Source organism: Doryrhamphus excisus, linkage group LG2 (genome assembly GCF_037039965.1).
Source record: "Doryrhamphus excisus strain RoL-2023G ecotype Guam linkage group LG2, RoL_Dexc_Guam_v1.1, whole genome shotgun sequence".
NCBI lineage: Eukaryota > Metazoa > Chordata > Actinopteri > Syngnathiformes > Syngnathidae > Doryrhamphus > Doryrhamphus excisus.
In genome coordinates, this window is record NC_136358.1 from 25,575,588 (window position 1) to 25,598,939 (window position 23,352).

Below are 23,352 nucleotides of genomic sequence, written 5' to 3' on the forward strand. Positions count from 1 at the left end.
TTTAACATTATTAGAGTCATCTAGTCATGAAATAGCACCCCTATATTCACCTTTACACCCAATAAAGTACATATAAGAGTGAATAAGTCATTTAAGACATAAATTGTGCTTGCGTGTGTTGCTATAAATATTCCTTCAGGGGAGCTGAGTGAGGGAGTTGAGTTTCAGCTTTGAGTGGGTACGACCACAAAGGTCCCCTGAGGTTTTATTGGGGATTATTGTGCAATTTGTTTCAAGTACCACCTAACCATAGAAAATATTATGGGCTCAAAAAGCTGGGAAAAAATATAAAACACGTCACTGTCTGATTTAGTGATCTTGTCTAAAACATTTGGAAATAAAATACCTATAAAAAAATCTTCCGATGGCAAAAAATCACGTTAGTAACTCTATTCCAATTAAAGCTTTGTTCACATGAAATCAACTTAAAATGTCTTTCTCAGCTACAGCACTACTAGCATAAGAGTTACAGCTCGTATTGTTCATACCTGTTGGAATGGGGTTGCAATCTGCTACCTCACCACTAGATGGTAATAGAGGTCACAGCACTCAGTGGTCCAGCAAGGCTTTTCAACATAGGCAAGCATCAACTGAGAACTCTATAGTGAAGTGCAAAGCACTTTAAATAGAATATGAGTGGACCAATCACGTGGCTTCTAATAATATCAGTACTTTTATAGACCAACTACGCCACCTTGTGGTTTTTGTGTTTATTTTTGCCACCATCCAAAACACACGCTAACCAAAACACTAACTGAATGTTTAAATCCAAATTATCTATCATCAAAATTACCTGTTATTTTTTAAACATGTGTCCAAAGTGCATTTTACAGGAAGAGAAAATATTGCTCAATTTTTGTAGGCTATTTTTTTTGTGCACCTTTACTTTTCTATCGTCGTGATGACGTCACTTCCTGCTCACGTGTCCGGAAGACATATAATTGCAACACATAAATGTTTTTCTTCTAATTGTATCCACTATATTTGGTAACATTTAATGTCTACATGGCTCTAAATATGTTAATATCGTATTCAGAAAGTCATAGATTGTTTTTTATGCTTTAGCTACAAAAGATAATTCAGTTTGTTAACATTGAATCAAGTCTGGAACCAATCAACCGAGGGTTAAATAAAAACACCAAAAACGGTTTTGTTCCGGGCACAAAATATGATTTAATTGACTTAAAATAAGGCCGGAGATGTCCGAGTACAATGGTGTATTGCGAGTCCTGCTGAATTGGAACAGTCCCTGACAACTTTTGGAACATTTCTATGCAGATCAGAGCCGGGAGAACAGTGGCCATACAAAGTGCTCGGTGGAATGAACCTGCAAAGTTACTCGACTTTGCGTCCATTATTACTAAAGATGAAACTGAGGAGACAACAGCACCCCCTGCAGAGACATTGTGCATAGCTAAGTAGTAGTAAGTCAACACTCACCTACCAATAAACAAAAAAAAAAAGAACAATTTCAACACAAGAAATTGTCATATTTCATACATACTTCATCATTCATATTTACGGCACCAAGATACATTCTGAATTGCAAACTCAATCACTAAAATAAATACTGAAATAGCTAAACAGCAACAACAATTCTCTGTTCTCTTGCAGAGAACACACACACACAGCACAATCCAAAAAGAGACAAGAATAGAATGAAATATTGAGATGGGAAATTGCTGTAAAAGCTAAGTATAAATGTTGGTGTGGCTGCAGTGTGATCCACTAAACAGTCAACAGGCTTTTTGTCTTCTCTCACACTATGAAAATATTCAGCCTAATTTCCAAAAATACATCTTATTTACACACCTTAGAAAAGGGAAAAAAAGCAGTTTGTATCCAGAGCAACTGAAAGGCGCCATGTTCTGCTGAGACAACATGGATTGTTGATCCTTTGGTAGCAAACATTTAACATTCTTTCCAGGCAAAAATAAATATAGAGTGGGAAAGCGGCATAGCTAAGGCAAGGGTCGAGACAACAGTTTAAATTTTTTTTTAAAAGTCTCAGCACGGCTAACACACGACAAATGAAGAAAAGCTTTACTATATGTTTGCTGAATTTTAAAAATAATCCTATTAGAGACATTATTTGCTTCCAATGCATACAATTCCTATTTAACCTCAGATGTGTCGTTTGCTGGCAAACAATAAAGTTGCGGTTAATATTAAATATTAGAAAAACAAACAATATTGCATTGCCGTGTACGCTGCGCAAAGTTTGCAGCTCTCTGATTTGGAAACTGCTGCAATCTTCCGATGTTGATAATTGATAATCAAGAATGACCCATGCATGCATTCGTTATCGCTCATTTGGTTCGACTAGTCTTCAGCACAGCACAGCGCGTTCAACTTTCACTACTTTGATTAGAAAAGGCACAAACTGGGGCAGACGTCCATATTTAAAATACAATACCACACTTGACTGACTAATCAGTCATGTCTTGCCTGGAGACAAATTATATTTGGGGTCTTGCAAAAGCAAACTTTCAAATATAAAAGTAATCATTTCATTATTGCCCATACTTACGCATTAAACCCGACATTTGTCCTTTTGTGTAGCACAACCTCTCTCTCTCTTGAATGTCATACAATATATGTGCTGAATGAATAAATAAGGTTTCAACTGAAAAAGTCAGGCCTTGAACTAAAAACACAAGAAACATCTTATTGTTGGAAAAGTGCTGATTGAGCAGGGGGCCTCATTCAGAGTCAGAGGTCACAGGTCAGTCCTCGCTGTCCAGGACCTGCCAGACTATGAGGTGGCTGCGCTCAGCAATTGCCGAGGGGGCTTGCAGTTTCATGGGCGGGTCCTCCCCCTCGGCCGCATCGCCTTCCTCATCCCCTGAAGAGGTAAGAAGATGTCATGTTGTCACCGACAGGCAACGTAAGCCTCCCCGCTTAGAGGCAGCACTCACCCATTCTGAAGTCTATGTAACCTTCTCCTCCACTCATCACCAACACAGACTTGGTTCCTTCCTGAGATGTGGCGTCTGATGTCTTCTCTGATGTTTCGCCACAGCTGGATGCAGATGGAATGGTCTGACCTGACACACACACACAAACCATCAACTCATCATCATCTTCACTTTATGATGGACACTCCATATGTATTCTTGACGTGTCAGCTTTTTGCAAACCTGGGACGGCGATGAAGAATTTGACCGCGTCCCGGTGTCCATGGAAACAGAGCTGAGCATAAGCCATGGAGCAGTATGGAACAAAGGTCCCTGCTGCTACTTTGTCACTGCTGTCGTCACCGTAGATGCAAACGGAGCTTCCTGGCTGGCTTCCTGCTCCTTTGGTTAGCTTGTTAGCCGCTAAAATCATGAACATCACATCACATTTTTGGAGGCCAAATAAACCACAGTTATGATAATACAGTATATAATAATACTAGATAATAAGGTCCTCATAAGAATGCAATATTTCCTTGAATATGCATCTTTGACTACAGTTGTGGAATTGCTGCTTGTAACATGTACATATTTTCCCACAGGCAATTTCTACTGTGTCACGTTTGCAGCATTTCTTGAAATGCTGGCTTTTCAACAGCATGAAAGAGCAGCATTTCTTTTGCAAACGCTTTCTGTGAACCCTGTGAATCAGTGTGAGCCTGTACTATTAGACCCTGGACTGGGCAGCTGTCAATCACAGAGAATATATCAACAACCACTCACACTCACATGACCCCCTACTGCCAATTTGGAGTCTCCGGTGAACTTAACATGCATGTTTTTGGCCAAACAAACCAGATTACCACGCAACTGAAACCCTTTCTGTGCTGCAGTGACCTTAAATGCATCACTCTAAGTTCAATACTTACTCTCTGCAAGAGGTATCGAAATGATGACGCCATTCCCGGTGCCAATCCACAGACGATTACATGACACCATGAGAGCCGTGATACGCACAAACGAGAAGCCCAGTTTCCCGGTACCTGTAAAATGGATGCAAGTATTACAAGTCGGACTTGACTCTCATGGCGGATACATGACACAAGACAGTGAACCGACCCAGCATCTTGCTGACGTAGGGCTCGATGTCCACGTCTTGGAGGTGCTGGAAGGTGCGGGCATGGAAAAGCCTGAGAGTGGAGTCCAGCCTGATGGACACCCAGATGCCGTCACCATCCCAGGCCAGCTGGCGTACCTGGCTTTCCTTACGGGGGTGCGCGTCAAAGGACTTCTGGGGGATGAAATAAATAACCGTGACCCGCAAGCTCTCTGCAGATCATCTAAAGCAAGGAATGTTTGGGCTTTGTAGACTGTACCTCTATCTTCATGGCTTTGGGCTGCACCACGAAGATCTTATTCCTGTAGCCGCACCACACCTTGTCATGCACCACAGTCATGCATCGGATGGAGTGGTGAGGTCTCCCCAAGTCAAGCAGATGGTAGTTAGTCAGATCCCACTGGCCATCTGATACCAAACAACATAGTGTAGTTGTTTTATCCACTTTAGTAGTTTGTCTGGATGGATCATGTGACCACTCACCAACTCCACGGTGGAAGATGGCTAACGTGCCATCAGAGAGGCCAACCAGGGTACGCCCTTTGACGTGTCTGTGGTGGGGGGGAACACGATATCACAGGTCAGCTTTGAAAGTCCGTATCCAAGCAGTAGTTATCACAGTGAACTTACACAATGCCCAGAACGGAGTCTTTCAGTTTGATAGAGTGGAGACACTTCTTCCACTGTGCCACGGACGAGTGGACATAGACACTGAGGGGGAACAGTTGAATTGGGTCGTTTCTTCTACTTAAGGGGAAAATTTTTTGAATCTCACCATCCATTCTGCGCCCCGAGCCACATGGTGGGCAGGACGCTGCTCATCTTCTGGGCCTCTTCTCTCATCAGATCCGGTTCTTCTGCTTTGGTGTTGGAACTCACGCCATCTTTCACCAGGTCACACTCCCTAAATAGCATCATGGTCCTTTTGTTTCAGACATGCTTAACAAATCACATTAAGGCATGTCATGTGATCACAATTGCATAATTCAACATATATTTAATGTGATTATTCATTTGTTGGTTCACTTCCGGGCTGCACAGCGGTCGAGTGGTTAGCGCGCAGACCTCACAGCTAGGAGACCCGAGTTCAATCCCACCCTCGGCTATCTCTGTGTGGAGTTTGCATGTTCTCCCCGTGCATGCGTGGGTTTTCTCCGGGTACTCCGGTTTCCTCCCACATTCCAAAAACATGCTAGGTTAATTGGCCACTCCAAATTGTCCATAGGTATGAATGTGAGTGTGAATGGTTGTTTGTCTATATGTGCCCTGTGATTGGCTGGCGACCAGTCCAGGGTATTTGTCTGTAATATTTGAACAATGTGATACTAAAATTAATTGTATTTTCCCTCATAATATAAAATGTTCTATTTTTTATGTTTTTTTTGTCTTATTAAAATGGTATTTATGCACAGGCCAATAAAAAAAAAAAGACGCTGTGAGCCACAAATGCCACACTTTGCAGAGCTGTGTACCAGGAGGATGAGTGAAGTCAAGCTGTATAGATCTCTGTCATTATTGATGTAAGCTACATATAATTAATTGGTTAAGGGCATTATTTAGTACATCCTAATGTTTAGTCAAATGTTCCACTCCCCTGATAATACCTTTGAGAATACATGGCGGGGGCGTCTGATGTCTGGTGAAATCCCAGTGGATCAGTGAAGACCTGTTCGGTGTAGACTTCCTCACCAGACCTTCTCCTATCCTCAGTGGCCTCTGCCGGTCTGGATTCTAGTTGAACCATTGACACAGTGAGCAAAGGGGAGTGAGCATGCATGAAAACAAATTGAAATCTCGTACCCGTCTCCCCATTTTCTTTGCACGCGCCGCCTGCTGTCTGAGGGACCGCCGTCGCTCCCGCCGCCGTGCAGCCCACAACCGTAATGCCTCCTAGCATGCCGTCGCTGCCTGCTGCACTGCTGCTGCTGTCGGACAAACTGTCCTTTTCCACCGGTGCAGACTCAGAACTTAAGTTGACTTCTTCACCTGCAGGATAGTCTGTCTCCCTTGCACCTGAATAATAAAATACAGTCAAAAATGATTAAGGTGGACTCCGATTTGTATGAAAAGAAAAAGCGGCACAGCGCACTCCTACAGACCTGGTACACTAGCAATGCAGAGGACGTGAGCGTTACACACAAAGAAGCTATCCAGGATGACTCCGGGCTGGTTGGCGTCAATGACAACGGTTTTAGTTGTGGACTGGGTGCTGGTACAAATCCACACCAGCGATGATAACTCATCCTGATGTCGGAGTTCTTTCTGCTGTTCCTGCAAAGACAGAGGGTAAAATGAGCACTCAATGAATGAGAAAATACTGTTATCATCCACGCCAATATTATGAGGAAAAATAACATCATTTAATAGCATGATGTTGAAATATTAATGAATGTAACATGAGAAAACATCCAAAACTAAGAATAAAGTTTTATAAGTTTAATATGACATTTAAAATTAAGAAAGAAGAAAGAAAGTTGAAATATTAAGAACATTATTTTTAAAAAGCCAAAGCTTTCATGGAAAACATGCATACAAGAATTTTAAAAAATGTATATTGGATGAAAAAAGTTGCAATTTTATGAAAATAAATCAAGGAAAAATAACATAATTTGATTGGATACAGCAGAAATAAAAAATAAAATAAAATAAATAAAATAAAATAAATAATAGATAAATATATAAATAAAATTAATATATTTTATTTTATAATAATATAAATAAATAAATAAAAAATAAAAATGATGTTAAATTAATATGATGAATATGAGAAACAAAAAAACATACAAAGCTGTCATTTTTGAAAATTAGGTTGGGGGAAAAAGTTATAATATTATGGGAAGTACAAAAGATTAAGGGAATAAAGTCATAATTAAAGAAAAACATGTACAATAGGAACGATGAAAGTAAAAATATTCATAGAAAGACGTCTTAATGAGCGAGAAAAACTGCAATTTTTACAAGAATAAACCTTAACATTCAATCCTTCAATTTGTATCTTAGAAGTCAGTTAGAAGCCATTTCGTAATAAATCAATTTAAGCAACCAAAAAAGCCACGTGGGAGCCAAAAGACCCGGTTCACCATTAATGCGACCCTAAAAAGTCTCAAAAAACTCTGACCTCAAGTTCTCGATCCAGTTTTTCCAGGCTGTTCTGAGATCCTGTTTTCTTTAGGGGGCTCTCTGGTCCCGATGCATCGCTGTAAAACACACTGGCCCCTACGATGGAACCTCCATCTCTCGTTTTACCTCCCGACAAGTTCACGCCAGCGGCACACCACAGCTGAAACACAGACACACACAACTTGCAATATACTTTCCTCTTATTATCATCATACACGATATGAGACACACTATTAGATATGTAATCATGAACACCACTGTTTGTTATTGTGGTTGGATTCTGCAATGACAAATTACTATCTGGCATTCTGGGAAGTGTGTCTAAGATGTGTTTATACCTAATATAGATGAGATGCAAAAGCCACATATTTGAATTTAGTGTCTTATATAGGAATTAGATGGCCTGGGCAACCTTTTTATTGTGGCTCTTGAGTGTATGTGCCTGTACTGAAAGACATTATGCAGATACAATAACAAAAACACTACTACTGGCAGCACTGTGACTTTTTTTGTCTAATTTTCAGCCAAACATACCCATTCACTAAATAAATATGGAATTCAACTCCAAATGTGGCCTGGATATGAAGACTTTAGGGCTTGACTTAAGGTATTCCCTACCAAAAAAGTTACTTACTTTCATTGAAGCATCTTTCTCATCCAGCGGTCTAAGGAAGACAGGAATAGGAAGGTCCTTCATTTTATCCTGACCTCCGTTGGGCTTAGAAAAGAAAAGAACATTTCAAGATGAAGTTAATCCCAGTCATTTTGCCATTCACATTCACTGAAGAAAAGGTTGGCAAATATTGTAAAAATAATAATAATCTATTTATAGTGGATAAAAGATTTGCTTATTTGATTTGGTTAATTATTAGAGGCTGAATATTTGAATCATTTACTTTGTACTTGTTGGGCAAGCTCCAGCCATAAGCCTGCACTCTGCCGTCCTCTTTCTGGACATGGGCTTTAACCTGCTTGTACTGTGCCCGCTTCTGTTCGCGCCTGGACATGATGCTTTCAACTGCCAGCCTGTGGTATATAAACACCAACCGGTAAGAAAAAAATAAACTTTTTCTTCATGAAAAGACACATTTGTTAATTTGTTCAATTACCACAATTAGCCAAAGCATGACTCTTCCACTTTAACTTACTCCTCGTTGAGGAAATCGAAGGCTTTGCTCTTGTCGCTAGGCAGCTGCTGCAAGGTGGTGCTCCTCTTCTTGACAGACGGTTGTATCTGTGAGGTGGGTGCGTTGTACTTGACGTTGACGGCGGCCTCGGCGGCAGGCTTCTTCGACGCGCCGCCCGACGAACTGAACAAACGGCTGAAACTGGAGTTGTAAGGGCGGGGAAGAGTGGGGGGTGAAGGGAAGAGGGGAGAGCACACAGACAAACATACGTATAGGCGGGTGGACAAAAGCGATGGCTCCAGCAAAAGGAAGGATGACAAATAGAGGAATTCATGCCAGCCTCCATAAAGGTCACACTTACAACATATAATCTCTTACACTCTCCGCCTAAATCAGCAAAACACTTGAGCAGCTGCACAGCAGGAACAGGGTGGCGTGGGGGGCAGGGTTAATAATGCACGCTGACTGGGATATTAGTCAAGACACAAACTTCTTCTCCTTAAATTGTTAATGCCGTCATTCTCTTATAGGCTATTCTAAATACAACATCCACTGCAACTAAACATGCCAACTCGCTCATATCAGTGTACAGGCCACGCCTACTCCCAACTTTAGTATTCCCAGCACAGAGAAAGCGGCCACTAATAAGTGCACTTTCACGTGCTTCGCTAACATGCATTGAAACCCAACCAATTATTAGACTGTAGTGTTATTTAAATGCTCTACAGGTGAACTGTTAAAAACTGTCTGGTCTTCTAGCAACCTTTCCATTGCAATAATAAGACCACTAAACTGCACAGTTATTACCTTTGCTGCAAAGTTATATTTGTCTGATCCTTTGACATGCTCAAGGATACCGACACAATCTGGCAATTATGTGTAGTGTTTAAAAGTTTTGTGATTTCCGACCGGATGCTCGCCGATGAGGCTGGCTACATGCAGAGGGGACTGTTGGGTTTTCTGATGTTTTGGCGTGGTTTGGCTGAAAGCAGAGATTGTTGATCGATCACCTCCTCGCCATTCTTACAACTTCACAAGACATCCTAATACCGTCATTATATCCTAGTAGTGGAGTAGTTGAGCGTATTATTCCACCCCCACTAGTTCTCCAGCGAGTCTGGTGACGAGAATTCTGCTTTCAATTCATTTAAGTAACGTTCGTAACCACACAATGTCAAAAAACGCAAACCGAGGACCACCTACACCGATGAAAACACCTCAAACAAACATCATGCAGAAACCCAGATTGGCACTCCTGCAAGTCACACATTTACCTACATCCTGGAGAAACACCCATATGATGAAATTGAACATAAAGAACATCGAAAAGAAAGAAATCACATGATTCGTAATATGAGCTCAAACGAACACAAAGGAGGGGAACTTACAACTGCCAGATGCTGGATTTCTTCTTCTCCGGAAGAGCTGGGTTTTCCTTGGAGGCCCTAAAAGAGACAACCGTATATTTTGCTCAAAAGTATTGCATGTGTGCGAGCATTGCCATTGACTGTAAGGGTGACTATAGGGGTGTTACGTCATGTCTGGAGGTCTCTAACATTGGTAAAAATGACATTTAGAAAGTCATAAATAGGTTTTCTATGCTCAAACCACTCCCGTTTATTAAGATGCTATGTCTACAGTGATAAACGAGGGATTACCGCATTCTCATTGTCCTGTTCTTGGAAGTCACAAGAAGGTGATTTGAATTTGAGTGACTTTTCTTTTTCTGTTTACACCAACTCGTTGATGTGTAGCAGATGACCACTGTCGCCGCAGTAACAAGTTCTCAGTTTGAGAACATTGATTAAACCGTAAAGCCTACACACATGGCCTGCTACAGCCGTCCCCTGATGTCTTACCGGATCATCTCTGTCCATCGGACAGCCTCTTGAAGCTCCATTAGCCTCTCCTTATACTGGTTCCTCTCCATCAGGACTCTGGCCATTTCCACCCTGGTGAAGCGTTTCCTCTGTGCTGTCGGCACGTCACTCTGCACAAAAGCACCAGCACTGATGAATGTTTGTTTTTACACTATAGAAATACTAGTCCTTCTCAAAAAAATTAGAATATTGTGATAAAGGTCATTATTTTCTGTAATGTACTGATAAACTTTCATATATTTTAGATTCATCAAGCCTCTTATTGTTTTAATATTGATGATTTTGGCAAAAAAGTAAAGAAAAACCAAAAATCCCTATCTCAAAAAATGTGCATATCATGAAAAGGTAATCTAAACGAGCTATTAACCTAATCATCCAAAATCATCAATATTAAAACAATAAAAGGCTTGAACTACTTCAGTTGTGTGTAATGAATCTAAAATATATGAAAGTCTAATGTTTATCAGTACATTACAGAAAATAATGAACTTTATCACAATATGTTAATTGTTTGAGAAGGACTAGTATATATTTGTTATATACTGTCTATAAGTAACTCACATCATCCTCATTCTCAGTTTTAGCTTTTTGCTTGCTCTCCTCAAGTGCAGCTCGAACCCTAAAGGACCAGAAAATGTGTCCAATTCATTAATAAAAGAGTAATAAACAGTCCGATTTACATTTCAATACTAAATTCCAAACCCCTTCAGTTCGTCCTCTAAATCTCGATTCTTCTCCTCTAGTTTGATCTTGGCCTGACTGATGGCATCAAGCTCCCCTTGCAAGACGACCTTCTCACAGGTCAGCTCATCGACCCGAGCAATCAGGTCATTCTTCACCACGTTCAAAGCATTTCTGAAAATACACACAAGGAAGGGGGGAGGGGTCTCAGTTCATCATCATACATCATTGTGCTACAGTATGTGTATTCAACAGTATTGCACTAACTTTGTCTCCAGAAGCTGTGCATTCTCTTGTATAAGATGCTCGACTTCGCGACCCATACCTGAAAATCAAGTTAACAGGTGAGAAAAAAAAAATCACTACAAAATATATGAAAACAAATCATCCAACATCTAACCTTCGCTTAGCCTTACCTAAAATGTTGAAGTCTGACATTCATGCATGGACAGTTATAAATCAAAATTAATTTTACATTTCACTGTAGACACGACCATCTCACCAGAGAATTTCTACTCTAAAAACACTATTTCACTAATGTACTCACAAAAAACACACATCTTACAACGAAAAAGTAATGATGAATAGAGTAGCTTTTTAATTGATACACACCAGAAAACTCATCTGTAAGTGTCGATTATGCCAGGAAGCCAAACAATTCAGTAAACAAAAGGGAGACAACATCTGCAAATGGTAAACACTTGTGTGTGTTGTGTGTGAACATAGATACCCAGCAGGTCTGCTCCATCATCCACATCTCCAATGTAGTCATTTCCTGCAGAGGACAGCTCTTCAAACAGAGAGTCTGTGTTCCGGTCAAACGCTAGATTCTCTATGCCGCCTTTAGTTGGTGTGCTGGGCAGACAAGAAGCAAGTACTTTTTACCTTTCCATCCTTTTGCTAAACACAAACCTCAAAATCTCAATGTCCCAAATAATTACATGTGGTACAAACATAATCAGAGATTAATTTGTCTAATACCTTGTTCCTCTGCAGCCATCAAGGTCCATATCCAGCTCAGGAGTAGACTCTATGATCGCTAATACCTCAGATGACTTCTCCAGGTTGTCTTTCCCATCTCATATAAGAGGTGAGAAAATGGTGTTCATTCAGTAGGCTTAAACAGATCTAGTTGTGTTGCACAGTTGAGATGTTCTTACTGCTGTCCAGATTCTTGGTGTTCCCACCAAAACGTTCTTGTTCCTGAGGTGTATCTACAGATTGCATTGCAACATCTGATACCGCAGAAGGAAGGGGTGTAGCGCAGACTTGATTGGATAAAGGACTCATACTGCCACTCGCTGTGCCATGAGGCGACAGCGGAGTGGACGTTTGAGAGTCGCTGCTCTGCGTGGACGTGGTGGTGTTTGATTTCAAGGTGCCCTTCTGACAGCGTGTAGCGTCGTTGGCCTTTGATGTTGAGATGCTTGCCTGGCTGGCTGAAGTGCTGGATTTGGACCCTTCATTGGTAGCATTGGCCAGTTCATCCTACAGTGGAGGGCAAACAGCAATGAGAACCGACTCACAGTTGATGCTCGGAATGGGCATTAGAATTGATTAGGAATCCTGTCAACTGATTCATTGTTTCTAGAACTGAGGCAAAAAGGAGCATACTACTAGTTTGTAGTTTGAAGTACAACAACTACTCTTGCACCATCCTAATACTGGAGGTCTTTTTTTTATGGTCGTGTAATTTTTTATATTCTCAATGTCAAAAACAAAGTAGTAGTTTAACAACAATGGCTGACATAATCTCAGTTCTCGCCTGTAAAGACTGAGATGCAAAAATGGTTTCAATGTGATCAAATTAACAGACTGAGCAGGTATCTACAGCCACTTGGCAATGGACATCAAGCGGAGACCAGCTCCGCATTCACACCAATTTTGAGGAGACAGTAAATATACACTGATAACCAAGTCGTACACTGAATGCTTTACATTGGGTCATTTAACATTTACATTACAATGTTGTTTCATCTATATAAGCATGTCATTAATATTCATGATGTAGACCAGCTTGCCGGGTGGTTTCTAACAGCAGCAATGTGAAGACTCTCTGTATTTTCCTCCCTCTCTGAATGGTACCATTTCATCCTCTTACTGGGCTCCAGGCCACTCAGTTACAAGACAAGCTGTTAAAAATTCTAGACACATGAAACAATTCTTTCTTTCTACAGAGAACTTTACACTCATTTTTTTGTTTGCATTGAATCAGCACATTAAAATGAAACATGGAATAATGGCACTGTGGAAGAACAAAAAAAACACCTTAATGTCAACCTCCCAAATAGTTGTTCTTCATACCTTGATGCTGGTGTTGGACCTTGGATGGCTGAGGTTATTGAATCTCCAAGGGTCGGAATGAACATCCAGAGGCTCCCTTTGGACATCAGAGGTCAAGCCGTCAATCCCTGGAACCTGAAGGACAGCCATGGAAATGGGCCGCTCCTTCCTAGATATAATGGAAATAGAGAAACAGACAATTATTCAGGGATATAAACAAAAGACACAAGTTGTAGTTGCCGTTGGGAACCAAAAGGATAAACAATGAGGGCAAACGACATCAATCAACATCAATTAGTTGAATATGCTGCTGATAATGTAGCCCAGAAGCTCTGATTTTGTAAGGATTTTCTTTGAAATATTTTGTCAGCTGCTAAGAATGGATCTCCATCAGATAAATCTATTTTTATATTCGTATTATTACATGGTGCTTATTGACATTAAATGATGCTTGGTTGAACTACTTTTAAAAGGCAAGAAAAATGTTGTAAGCCCGAGTAGTCGATCACAGATACACAGAGCTTCCAGCATAAGGCACTGTCAAGTTGATAAAATAAGATAAGATAAGATATGCCTTTATTCATCCCTCAGTGGGGAAATTTGCATTGCACAGCAGCAAGAGTACAGAATCAGTTCAGCAGTACAAAATACACAATATAGAAAAATAAACAATATAAACAACCCAAGTATTAACAAAATCAACAGTTTTTCCCAAAGTTATATACGAGATGAGATATATGACCAGTCTATACACTGAGATCTTGCTAATGAGTTAATATGAGGCATTATGGAAATACTTCACATAGAACTTAGTATATTGCATTTAGAGCCCTTAATATTGCACATGGAGGTTGATCAGTACAGTTACAAATACAGTTTATTATAGTGGGTATGAAGCAGAAACAACATAAACCATCCCTTCATACACACACACACACCGTACCTGCTAAGCCGTGGTATACACGGTAAAGACGGCAGGGCAGGTAAGCCGCCGGTAGCGACAGAGTAGTGAACCAGCAGCAGCACCGACAGAGACACCAGTACAGCAGAGTTGATGACCACGGCTCCCCCAACAAAGCCAAAAACAAAAAGCAGCAAACGCCCGGGGCTCATGGCCCCACGTATCACTGGTGCCAAAATATTTTGGGAGACGAGGCTGAATAAAGCAGGTATGGTTGCCACAGAAAGAAACGAGCCTTGTGTGAGTGAACCCACTGTAAAACCTTCCAAAGCTGTTGAAGCCAGGAAAAGATAAGTTGTGAGGTAGATAACGAGTGGCAGGAATTCAGAGCGAAGCAGAGCGTCAGCACATACAGAGCAGAAGATCATCCATCGAGAGCAGGGAGAAGCTGGTAAACACCATTTTCCTTTGGTAATCCTGCTTTTGTTGCAGCATCTCCTCTTCCTGTCCTCTGCTGAGATGTGACACAGCAGGCTCTGTGCAGTCTAGAACGCTCTGACTCTGTCTCGCTCCCTCTCTTCATCCCCGCCTCTCTCTCTCAGGGATGCTGAGGCAGCTTGTTCCATATGGCTCTCCTCAGGCTGCAGCTTATTGGGTGCAATACCCCAAGAAGAATCCCAGTGTCTTCCAAAGTGAACACACTCAAGCGTGTGTGACGGAGGCTGGCAAAGAGTTTGCATTGAATAACAACCATTTGCAAGTGCATCCATTTTATATAGAGTCAATTGTAAATGTTATAAACCAGGGGTCTCAAACACGCGGCCCACAGGCCAAATGTGGCCCGCAGGACACTAGTTTGAGGCCCCCGCCTTGATATGAAAGTTTAATGTTAGTGCGGCCCGCGCAAGTTTGATATGGATGCTGTATGGTATCATGTACCCAGAAAAAAATATTACATTTGATTAATGTTCATGTTAAAGGTTAAATAACTGTTAATAGTTATCCTCCCTATCCGTGTGGAAGTGGTAAGTTTTTGGCTTTTTAAGTTGAAAGGAAATAACTTGAAGGCTACCGTTTAGGTCGCTAGCTCTCTAGTTTGCGAGATAGCATGTGTCTCAAGACCCTGCAGTTGCGCAATATGTTGTAAATAAAAAGAGTATAAATGTGACTATAGTCGTGTTTTGTCATGTCTACAGGGCTCTAATAATGCTTTGTTCATTTTAATCTGAAAAAAATAATTTGTCTACCCACCAACTATATGTGGTTTCTTGATTTTTTATTATTTGCCGTTTTATTATTATTATATCTATTTATTACTGATTGATTGATTTTCTTTATTCTTGATCTTATTTTGTGTAGAAAAATAAATATGAAGATATTTGAGAATTTGAGGTGTACCTTTGTCTCTTTAATAATAATAATAATAATGCATCCAGTCCTGATCTGCTCTGCAAAAGATCAATCAACCACAAGGTTCACCATCCCATGAAAGCAGATTAGGAAGTCCAGCTCTGTGCCTCATCACCATTGCACACCCATTAGCTAATCTCCCTTCTATTCTACACTACATACAGTATCTACTTACTCTGTTTCTGCTGAGTCTTTGCATCATTTATCTGCACTAGTCAGTCTTCTCGCCTGAAGTATATGTATTGTAGGTGTGTAGGAGTATCTCTTGCACCAGTTAAAATGCTTCAATAGATGGAGAATCACCCACATAACCAAGGGCAAAACTATGTATGCTGCCTGTTACCTATTTAAACCATGGCTGTATCCCAATGCGTACAGCAAGTGTGGCCCCAGCGGGAGTGGAGTGTAGGCGGGCCCCGGGGCCCCTGATGATGTGTAGCTGCTGCCTGCTACTCCAGTCAAGATCATATTGGCAACCAAAGACAAAAAACAGGAGTTAATGAACCTCACCTTATTTTAGCTGGTGTGCCGGTGGTGGATTCTGTAGGCTCTATTGTCAATGCATGCTGGTGTTTAGTTCGCTCCAAGTGCTCCATGTAGCTGTGGATCATCTGCAAATTCAGATAACACACGCTGTTTGTTTGTCGGTATTTATCAGTGAAATAATACAGAAAGTTACTGAACTCTGCACCATGCAAAACTGCAATCCGGGTATTCTGTTGGACTGTATGGTTCTAAGTGTGTACTGTATGTCCTTATACATGCACATTGATGAAGTGTTCATGATACCTCAGTGTGTCTATGATGAAGGGCGCTGTACTCCTTCTTGAGTTCCGCCTCCCTCTCCTCGAATCTGACGACTACACACAAAAAAAACTGACATTTCTATAAATCCAAGCTCCAAGGAGTGAACAGAAACGTACACAGTACACAGTACACAGTAAATGTGGCAACACGCCGGTTGTGGCAATGGGACCTTGGGACCACAAGGGGGCCCCCCCAACACACGGAACAGACACTATGGTTTTGGGAGTGACTTAAAATGTTGTGCTGCTTTCATTTAAATTGTGATTTTCAGTATATACCAGGCATATCAAATGTTTTCTTTAAAATATTGAGACAGCAGAGGTAGCGAAATGCTGAATTCCCACACTCCCACAACCATCATCATTTAACAGCAATTGTATTGCCAATAGAACTCATTCAACATTCTATGGGTTGCCATTCAGGGTTAACTGTCACCAAGAATAAAGAAGATACCACTTACCAACAGACAAAAAAAAAAAAAATTAAACAGATAAAAAATGCAGAGCTATGATCATCCCTACAGACATACCGTCCAACGGTCAACTAAATATGTATCAAACCGCACTACGCCAGTTTGTGTCAAATTAAATGACTCGTCTTCTTCACCCTTGAGCAAAACTGGGATCCACTATGCTGATTTGAAGAAGGAAAGAGGAAATAGTGGTTAGACACGAGCGCTTAAGTCAGACACAGGTGTGCAAAAAAAAGAAGCATGCTATGGGGGTGTGGGGGTGCCATAATTAGAGGCCTGAGTATCATCAAGTAGGAGGTCATGTCTTCCGATGACCTATTTATTTAAAGAAAATGATACTTTAGAACGCTGTTTGCAGTGGCAGATGTTTTGAAACATGTGAGCCAAGGCAAAGGTGTATATAGTATATAATAAACGTTTGAGTTTTACATTAAAAATACATATGTTTATTTGTTTCAGACATGCGTCACAACTTGCATGAAGAAACATCACATGTTTACATTTGCACAATTCAGCATGCCTGAAAAGGAGTAGGAAGAATCCTCCAGCTACACCATGTCTATTACTGATCATTTATTCACACCATAATATTTCCGCATGTATCATTTACATATTTTTTCCACTTCCTGTATGAAAGGATGGTGTTTAGAACAATAATAAATGATGAATTAAATTGTAAAATTAATATTTAAGGTTACTTTTACTTTCATTGAAGACGTGACTCTTCCCAAAGGTAAGATATGGCAGCGAGACACCACATGGACACCACCTTCCTGTTTTGCCATGAGTTATTTCTTGAATCAAAGTAACCAAAAACATGCTAACCAAGGTTCCACGAAACAGGCCGGGGAAGCCTTTATTCCCCAAATCAAATAAGAGTTTGCCCGCCGGTGATCCAACAGTGCTCTGATTTAAGTCACACTGCTGCCAATTTAATCTGCAAACAGAAATTGTAGTGAAAGTCCACATATGGCACAAAGAGCAAAAAAGGGAAGTGTTGCATTGGAAAGCAAAATGAAAGCATTTTGTTCAAGCGTTGGAACAAACAAGTCACGGGTTGTCAACAGGATAGTCATGCCCACATCATGAGGACTTCTCTTTGATGCCCTTAGGTAGACTACCTCCCTATTTATACAACTCAAATATATTTTATCTTGCTTATTTAATTGCTGCTTCCTTATCATAACGATCAGCTCATTTGAATAATTGTATATATAACTGATTTGCGGTGATCAGACGAATAAGGTTCATATCCAATGAAAGATTCCGAGAGCAGCGTTAGTCACCCTTCAAATTGTGTTTAAAGAAATAGAAATGATAGGATTCATAGACGCAATAAACAGTCACAAGTTTTGAAAGCTGCCATACCGAGCTGAGTTCATGCACCTATTCATATCCTGTACCATGCACTTACTCTGATCTGCATAGTTTTTCGTTTTTAGCTCCAGCTGTCGCGTGTGCGACTCCAACATCACCACTCGACCCTGAAGCTCCTTTCTCTCGCCATCCAGGGAGTCTTCAATTGCAATGTACCTCTGTAGATGAAGGAGGAGAGGAAAACATTAATGACCTTGAAAAACAGCACAGTGTGTGCAATGATGATTGTACCTGCTGCTGAAGTTTGTGTCCAATGTTATTTATCCATTTCAGTCATCATTTAAATGTATTCAAAGCATGGAAAACTGTAATTATTCTCAATGAAATGTGTTTGGTGTTAATATTTCTGGGTGGCTGGAAAAAAATTAGATAAGATATAAATTTATGGGACAAATTGATTGTTTTCATCTGACCTTCTGGGACGCCAAATGATGAAAACAGAGGTTCAACTGTACGGAGAATTGAGAATCCTAAGGAACGCCAGCAGGGCAATCTATTTGGACGCTGAGTAAGCGCTGTGGTGGCATGACTTCCTGACTTCAGATGTGGTTTTAGGGAAGTGTAGTGGTTTACAAAGCTAGAGTGGGATTACTTCCCACTCAATGTCCTGTCATTGATTGGCAACCAGTTCGGGTCAGGTCGGATGGCATCCAGCAACTCCATGAACCTCACCGGGATAAAACCATAAAAAAAACTGAGGGATGGATTTCTCATTTGAATCCCTGTCAGAGAAGAGAAGGTTTAAGAGCAATATTCCTATTTTTGTTCCAACACTAACCATGCTATGTTTGTCCACAAATGACCAATAAATTATCTGCTTGTCCTAATCACATTTAACACAAGATTATTTTTCTTACACTGTGGCTCATATGACAAAAAAATTCCACATTTAAGAAAATGCTCCAGACAATGTGTTTCCCCGAGTTCTGTCATGCATTCTTCCCCCAGCGTTTCCCGCATAATGCTCCCTTTGTCCCACAGTACCAATACACTAACACATGTGGCTCCCCACAAGTACATGCATACAACCAAACACAGTGCACCACTGTATCAGCACTCAATTGACAGGCTGATATGAACTCTTGTCTTGGATGCTCCTGGGGCATTCTGGGAAGACCAGCACCAGGCACAGTATCCGAACCAAAGACGCTTAATTCAAGGGGGTGCAGGGCTACTGTTCGCTTAGATAAGCAAGTCGAGAGATGACTAACTCATGACCGAGTCATAATTTATGTGAGCATGTTGGAATGATTATCAGACATAAGATCATTTTAACTTCAAGCATAGAAACTGTTCTTCTGATCTTCTGATAGAATGTAATATGTCATTCACATCACGCATTTGATGGATTTCTACAAGACCACGACTTCTTGAAACATTTGAACCCCTGAGGTAATTCTGCAGTAGTTGGCAATCTCTTGCTGGTCAACAGACAACCCCGGTGAGGGAAGTCCTTGTTTTCCCAAGAATTTCCTGCCTTGCCTTTTCCTCTTCTCTATTGAGATTAACTCCTAGCTGGAGTTATTCCTCTGGGCTTGGAGAAGTGGCAATTGGGATTGTGAGCATAGTCCACTTTTCCCAGCCATGCAGAACTTCACACTGAAGCCAGAAGGGACAAAACTCATGTGTCCTGTATATTCTGGGGTCAAAGGTTGATGTTTTAACATGACAAATGGTGACAATGGTTGCACTTGTCATTCAACTTCAGACTGCCAATGTCACGTCAACAAAAGGGTGTGTCCGAAACACACAAAAGCATGACAAGCCCACATAAAAATACTGGAGGTGTTGTGTACTGATTTAATTTCAATGTGCTTTTCTCAGGAAAAAAGCATGCTGCTTTTGCTAGGATTAAATACAAAGGGTTTAAGGAAAAATACTAAACCAGATTAGGTGTAATAACCCCAGCCGGCAGTGGATCAGGGTTGTTAGAGATGCTTGATGCTGTTTGTGTGTGGGATGCCCAAAGAGGATTAAGCAACGTGCTAGCGAGCGAGGGGTTAAAACAACAGCACTATTTTGGCACTCAAGTGCACACGGTTATTTATACTTGTATAACCACGGATATAACAGTGAGGTGACGTTTTATATATCAAAACAACATTGGAAGCAGGGTTGTCAGTTGAATCAAGTGAAAAATATACTGCATAATATATGGAACAGACTTACGGGTGCCTAGTGTCATGGCAACGCCAACCAAATGTGACTCAAAGGCCTGAAAGCAGTAGCAGCTATTCTAAGTAGTGACCAGAATTAAAAAGCCTGTGCTTGAGTGTGCGGTCACTACGTTTTTGTCTACGGGATCTTGCTGCCCTGCCAAAGAGCCTGGCTCCTGAAATCTGTCTTATATTTTCCCCACATTGTGTTTTATTTTGTTACAACCTGCAATGTTTTCCATTTTAATTTTTTGATACCGTTTTTCCTACTTTTTACACATATTTTATTACTATTCTGCATCTCTTTCTGCAGTGTTTCCATGGACTTTCCATGGCGCTCCTCTAGGTACTATGCCCACTCCACTGTGCTTGGTCATACTCAAATGCTCCCGAGGACTTTGACGGTGTTGACAATTGGCCAAAAGTGTGAACTTACACTAAGACTGTACCAATGTTTGAAGTTGGCCTTTATACATGTAAAGACCAACCAGAACCCGTCAAACCACTTTGTATCTGAATGGCAAATGTCAGAGCTCCTGATTCTTACTGTCAGGTGTGCACAGGTCGGTCACACTATGCATGAAACCGACTGTGCTTGCTAAATTATCCATTTCACTCTTTCAATTACCATCAAAACCTAACAATAAATAAAGGTCAGAACATTTACTTAAATTGCGAATTAGTAGCTTAGTTCATTCACTTTGTTGCTAGCTAGCAAGCAAGTGAACTTATAAGCTACTAAGCGAACCTGTTAGCCTCAAATTTATTTTTCTAAACTTAAAAAGCCAAAAAAATACACCACTTCCACACAGAATGAGAGGATAACTCTTTTTCACTCAATGATGTTGGACATGCCATGACTTCCTGCAGTCATAATTATTTTGTGTTACTGCCGCCTAATGACCAGAATACTACATACATATCACTTGTATTTACATGTGTTTTGACTCATAATGGACCATAGTCGACCACGGGGATCATTTATTCAATAACTTAAATAGCATGGAAGCTATAATCGAACCGTGATATTGGGATGAACAACTATATACATGCCAAAAATGCTCATATTAGCGTATGTTTGCTTATTTGGCTAACTTGCTCCTCGCACTCTGTGCATCCACTCACTAGTAGCCCCGCCTCCACGTACTGGGACAAAGAGGCTAAATGTGAGAGGAGGGTTCACGCTCTCCGTTCATTCCACTGTACCACCAACCAGCACAGACACATGCAGGGTGAACCCTCTTGTCATCCAGCCTGTGTGGTAAAGAGAGCCGAGGAATACAAACAATGAATGCATGGACACGTAAATTTATCGAGGCCGGCAAAATTACAGATTTTAATCAATTTATAGATTACCGTGACAGACCTACCAATATCCGCTATCAATATTGGATCGGGACTGTGCCTTTGCTGACAGCTTATGACCAAGAAAAATTCAGTGGTACCTCAGTTTTCGGTTTATTCATAAAGGTTCTACAAAAATCTAACTAATCTCCTCCACTTTTGCATCAATGTTTGGATTCCTTCCCACCAACTCTTTAATCGCCATTGTTTGATCGTGACAAAGGAAGCTAAGACCAATAAAAATAACAACTTAGATATATATATTAAAAGTAAGATGTGTGATTGTGTGTCTTTCTAAGATAAATCAGAAAATCATGATTCACACTAAATGTGAGAGCCTAAAGAGTCGTCACTTATATGGGAGTCAAGCCAAAAGAGCCAGCTCTCATAATTGAGCCGAACTTCCCATCACCAACTCCCAGTCACGCCACAGTGATAAAAAAATACATATATTTTTGTGTTGAGTTAACGCACCTCTTCAACGTGTTTTCTAAAGGACTTTTCTCGTTCATACTGTGTAACAAGCTGCTCGTTGTCCTCCTTCAGCAGCTCGATCTCCACTTCATGCTCCTGGTTGACAGCGAACACCGAGTCCAAGTTCTCCAGCACGGCAACAACCAGAGGCATCAGCTCCTTCACGACGTCCTCGTCGTACTTCGCGATTAGCCTTTCAAACTCCCGGTAAATGGAACTGGCCAGACCGGAGACCCTCTCGGACATCATGGTCGAGTTGCCAGAGTCGTCCTGGTAGAGGACGACGTCGTCCAGCTCCATGTCGTCTTCACTCCTCCACGGCTAACGTGAGCGAGCTAGCCGCAAACTTCAGCTGACGTCCCGGGGAGGCTGCCGTGTCCGCCTTGTTTCTCTCTCGAAGCGCCGATGCCTTGTTTCTAAAACATCGCTCAGGTGTTATGTGTTGTAAGGACAAAAATAAAGTGCACCGTTGACTTGGAGAGGTTCCTTTAGCCTTGTTGTTAGCAGTGCTGAAAAGTCTTTCCTTGCCTCCTCATTAGTTACACTATCCAATAGGGGCTGGGCGGATCGATCCAAATATCGATAGAGTTAGTATCGATACAATACCGTAGTGAGTGCTTTTACAAAATTAGTTTCCAGTATGAAACTGTTGGTATTGCTATGTTGTATTACACATGTATTGAATTTGGGGTTATATTTGCTGTAAACTATAGTCGTATTCTTGAAATAGTTCACTTTGTGTAGTTAGACACAAATAAATAACATTTTAAAAGGTAAATTTGAAAGTTCAGATGCACCTATATTTTTGAATTGTTCACGATTACGTTTGTCAATATGCGTATAAATACTGCTCAAAATGTTTTCCTGTGTTTTAGTCGGATTATAACCATGACCAAAATCTTCTACCCCCTTGAAAAAAAACACGGTATCGGCAATATTACGACTATAAATTGAGTTGTGTCGTATCGATACCAAACTTTGTAGTATCACCTACACAGACTGTCCAACAGATGAGCCTGTCCTGCTACATTCATGCGCACACGGAAAAAACAAACACCGACCAGTCAACTCTGCTAATATGGATTAACACATTGGATTAAACACGGGTGTCGTGTTGCTAGAGTCTACTTTTTATCGAAACCGAAGTTTGGATACATCCATAACATTCGATCTAAAACTACATAACATTTGAAACTATTAATATTCACTTCTCTGTTTTGACTCCCTACGAAGTTGTACCGACAATAGAATTAACTACAAATACAACTTGAAGTAAGTATAGGTATGGATTAAATTGAACGTGAAT

General features: G+C 40.8%; 1 protein-coding gene across 4 annotated transcripts; it reads right to left on the bottom strand.

The window, feature by feature from the left end:
- Positions 1-1,154: 1,154 nt before the first annotated feature.
- On the bottom strand, positions 1,155-22,606 carry spag9b (sperm associated antigen 9b). 4 transcript variants are annotated; one of them, XM_058062035.2, is made up of 29 exons: positions 22,047-22,605; positions 18,110-18,230; positions 16,206-16,276; positions 15,927-16,027; positions 13,127-13,274; positions 11,983-12,310; positions 11,804-11,900; positions 11,553-11,677; positions 11,090-11,147; positions 10,844-10,996; positions 10,703-10,760; positions 10,121-10,251; positions 9,650-9,706; positions 8,283-8,462; positions 8,031-8,160; positions 7,769-7,852; positions 7,133-7,294; positions 6,114-6,285; positions 5,815-6,027; positions 5,619-5,745; positions 4,790-4,918; positions 4,645-4,725; positions 4,498-4,565; positions 4,274-4,422; positions 4,017-4,188; positions 3,827-3,940; positions 3,141-3,320; positions 2,919-3,047; positions 1,155-2,845 (listed from the first exon to the last, which is right to left on the bottom strand). In XM_058062035.2, exons 1-29 carry the CDS (start codon positions 22,344-22,346, stop codon positions 2,727-2,729), a joined length of 3,957 nt encoding a protein of 1,318 aa, XP_057918018.2. In that variant the 5' UTR covers positions 22,347-22,605; the 3' UTR covers positions 1,155-2,726. The 4 variants fall into 4 exon arrangements, with proteins under 4 accessions (XP_057918018.2, XP_057918017.2, XP_057918015.2 ...); XM_058062034.2 differs by having other exon boundaries at positions 5,619-6,027; positions 8,283-8,456; positions 22,047-22,606; XM_058062032.2 differs by having other exon boundaries at positions 5,619-6,027.
- Positions 22,607-23,352: the final 746 nt, after the last annotated feature.

Coding starts and splice junctions, on each gene's coding strand:
- spag9b (XM_058062032.2), bottom strand. CDS start 22,346: ATGGAGCTGGACGACGTCGTCCTCTACCAGGACGACTCTGGCAACTCG. Junction 3,941..4,016: donor CTACGTCAGCAAGATGCTGG/GTCGGTTCACTG, acceptor TCCATTTTACAG/GTACCGGGAAACTGGGCTTC. Junction 3,321..3,826: donor TTCGATACCTCTTGCAGAGA/GTAAGTATTGAA, acceptor TCATGATTTTAG/CGGCTAACAAGCTAACCAAA.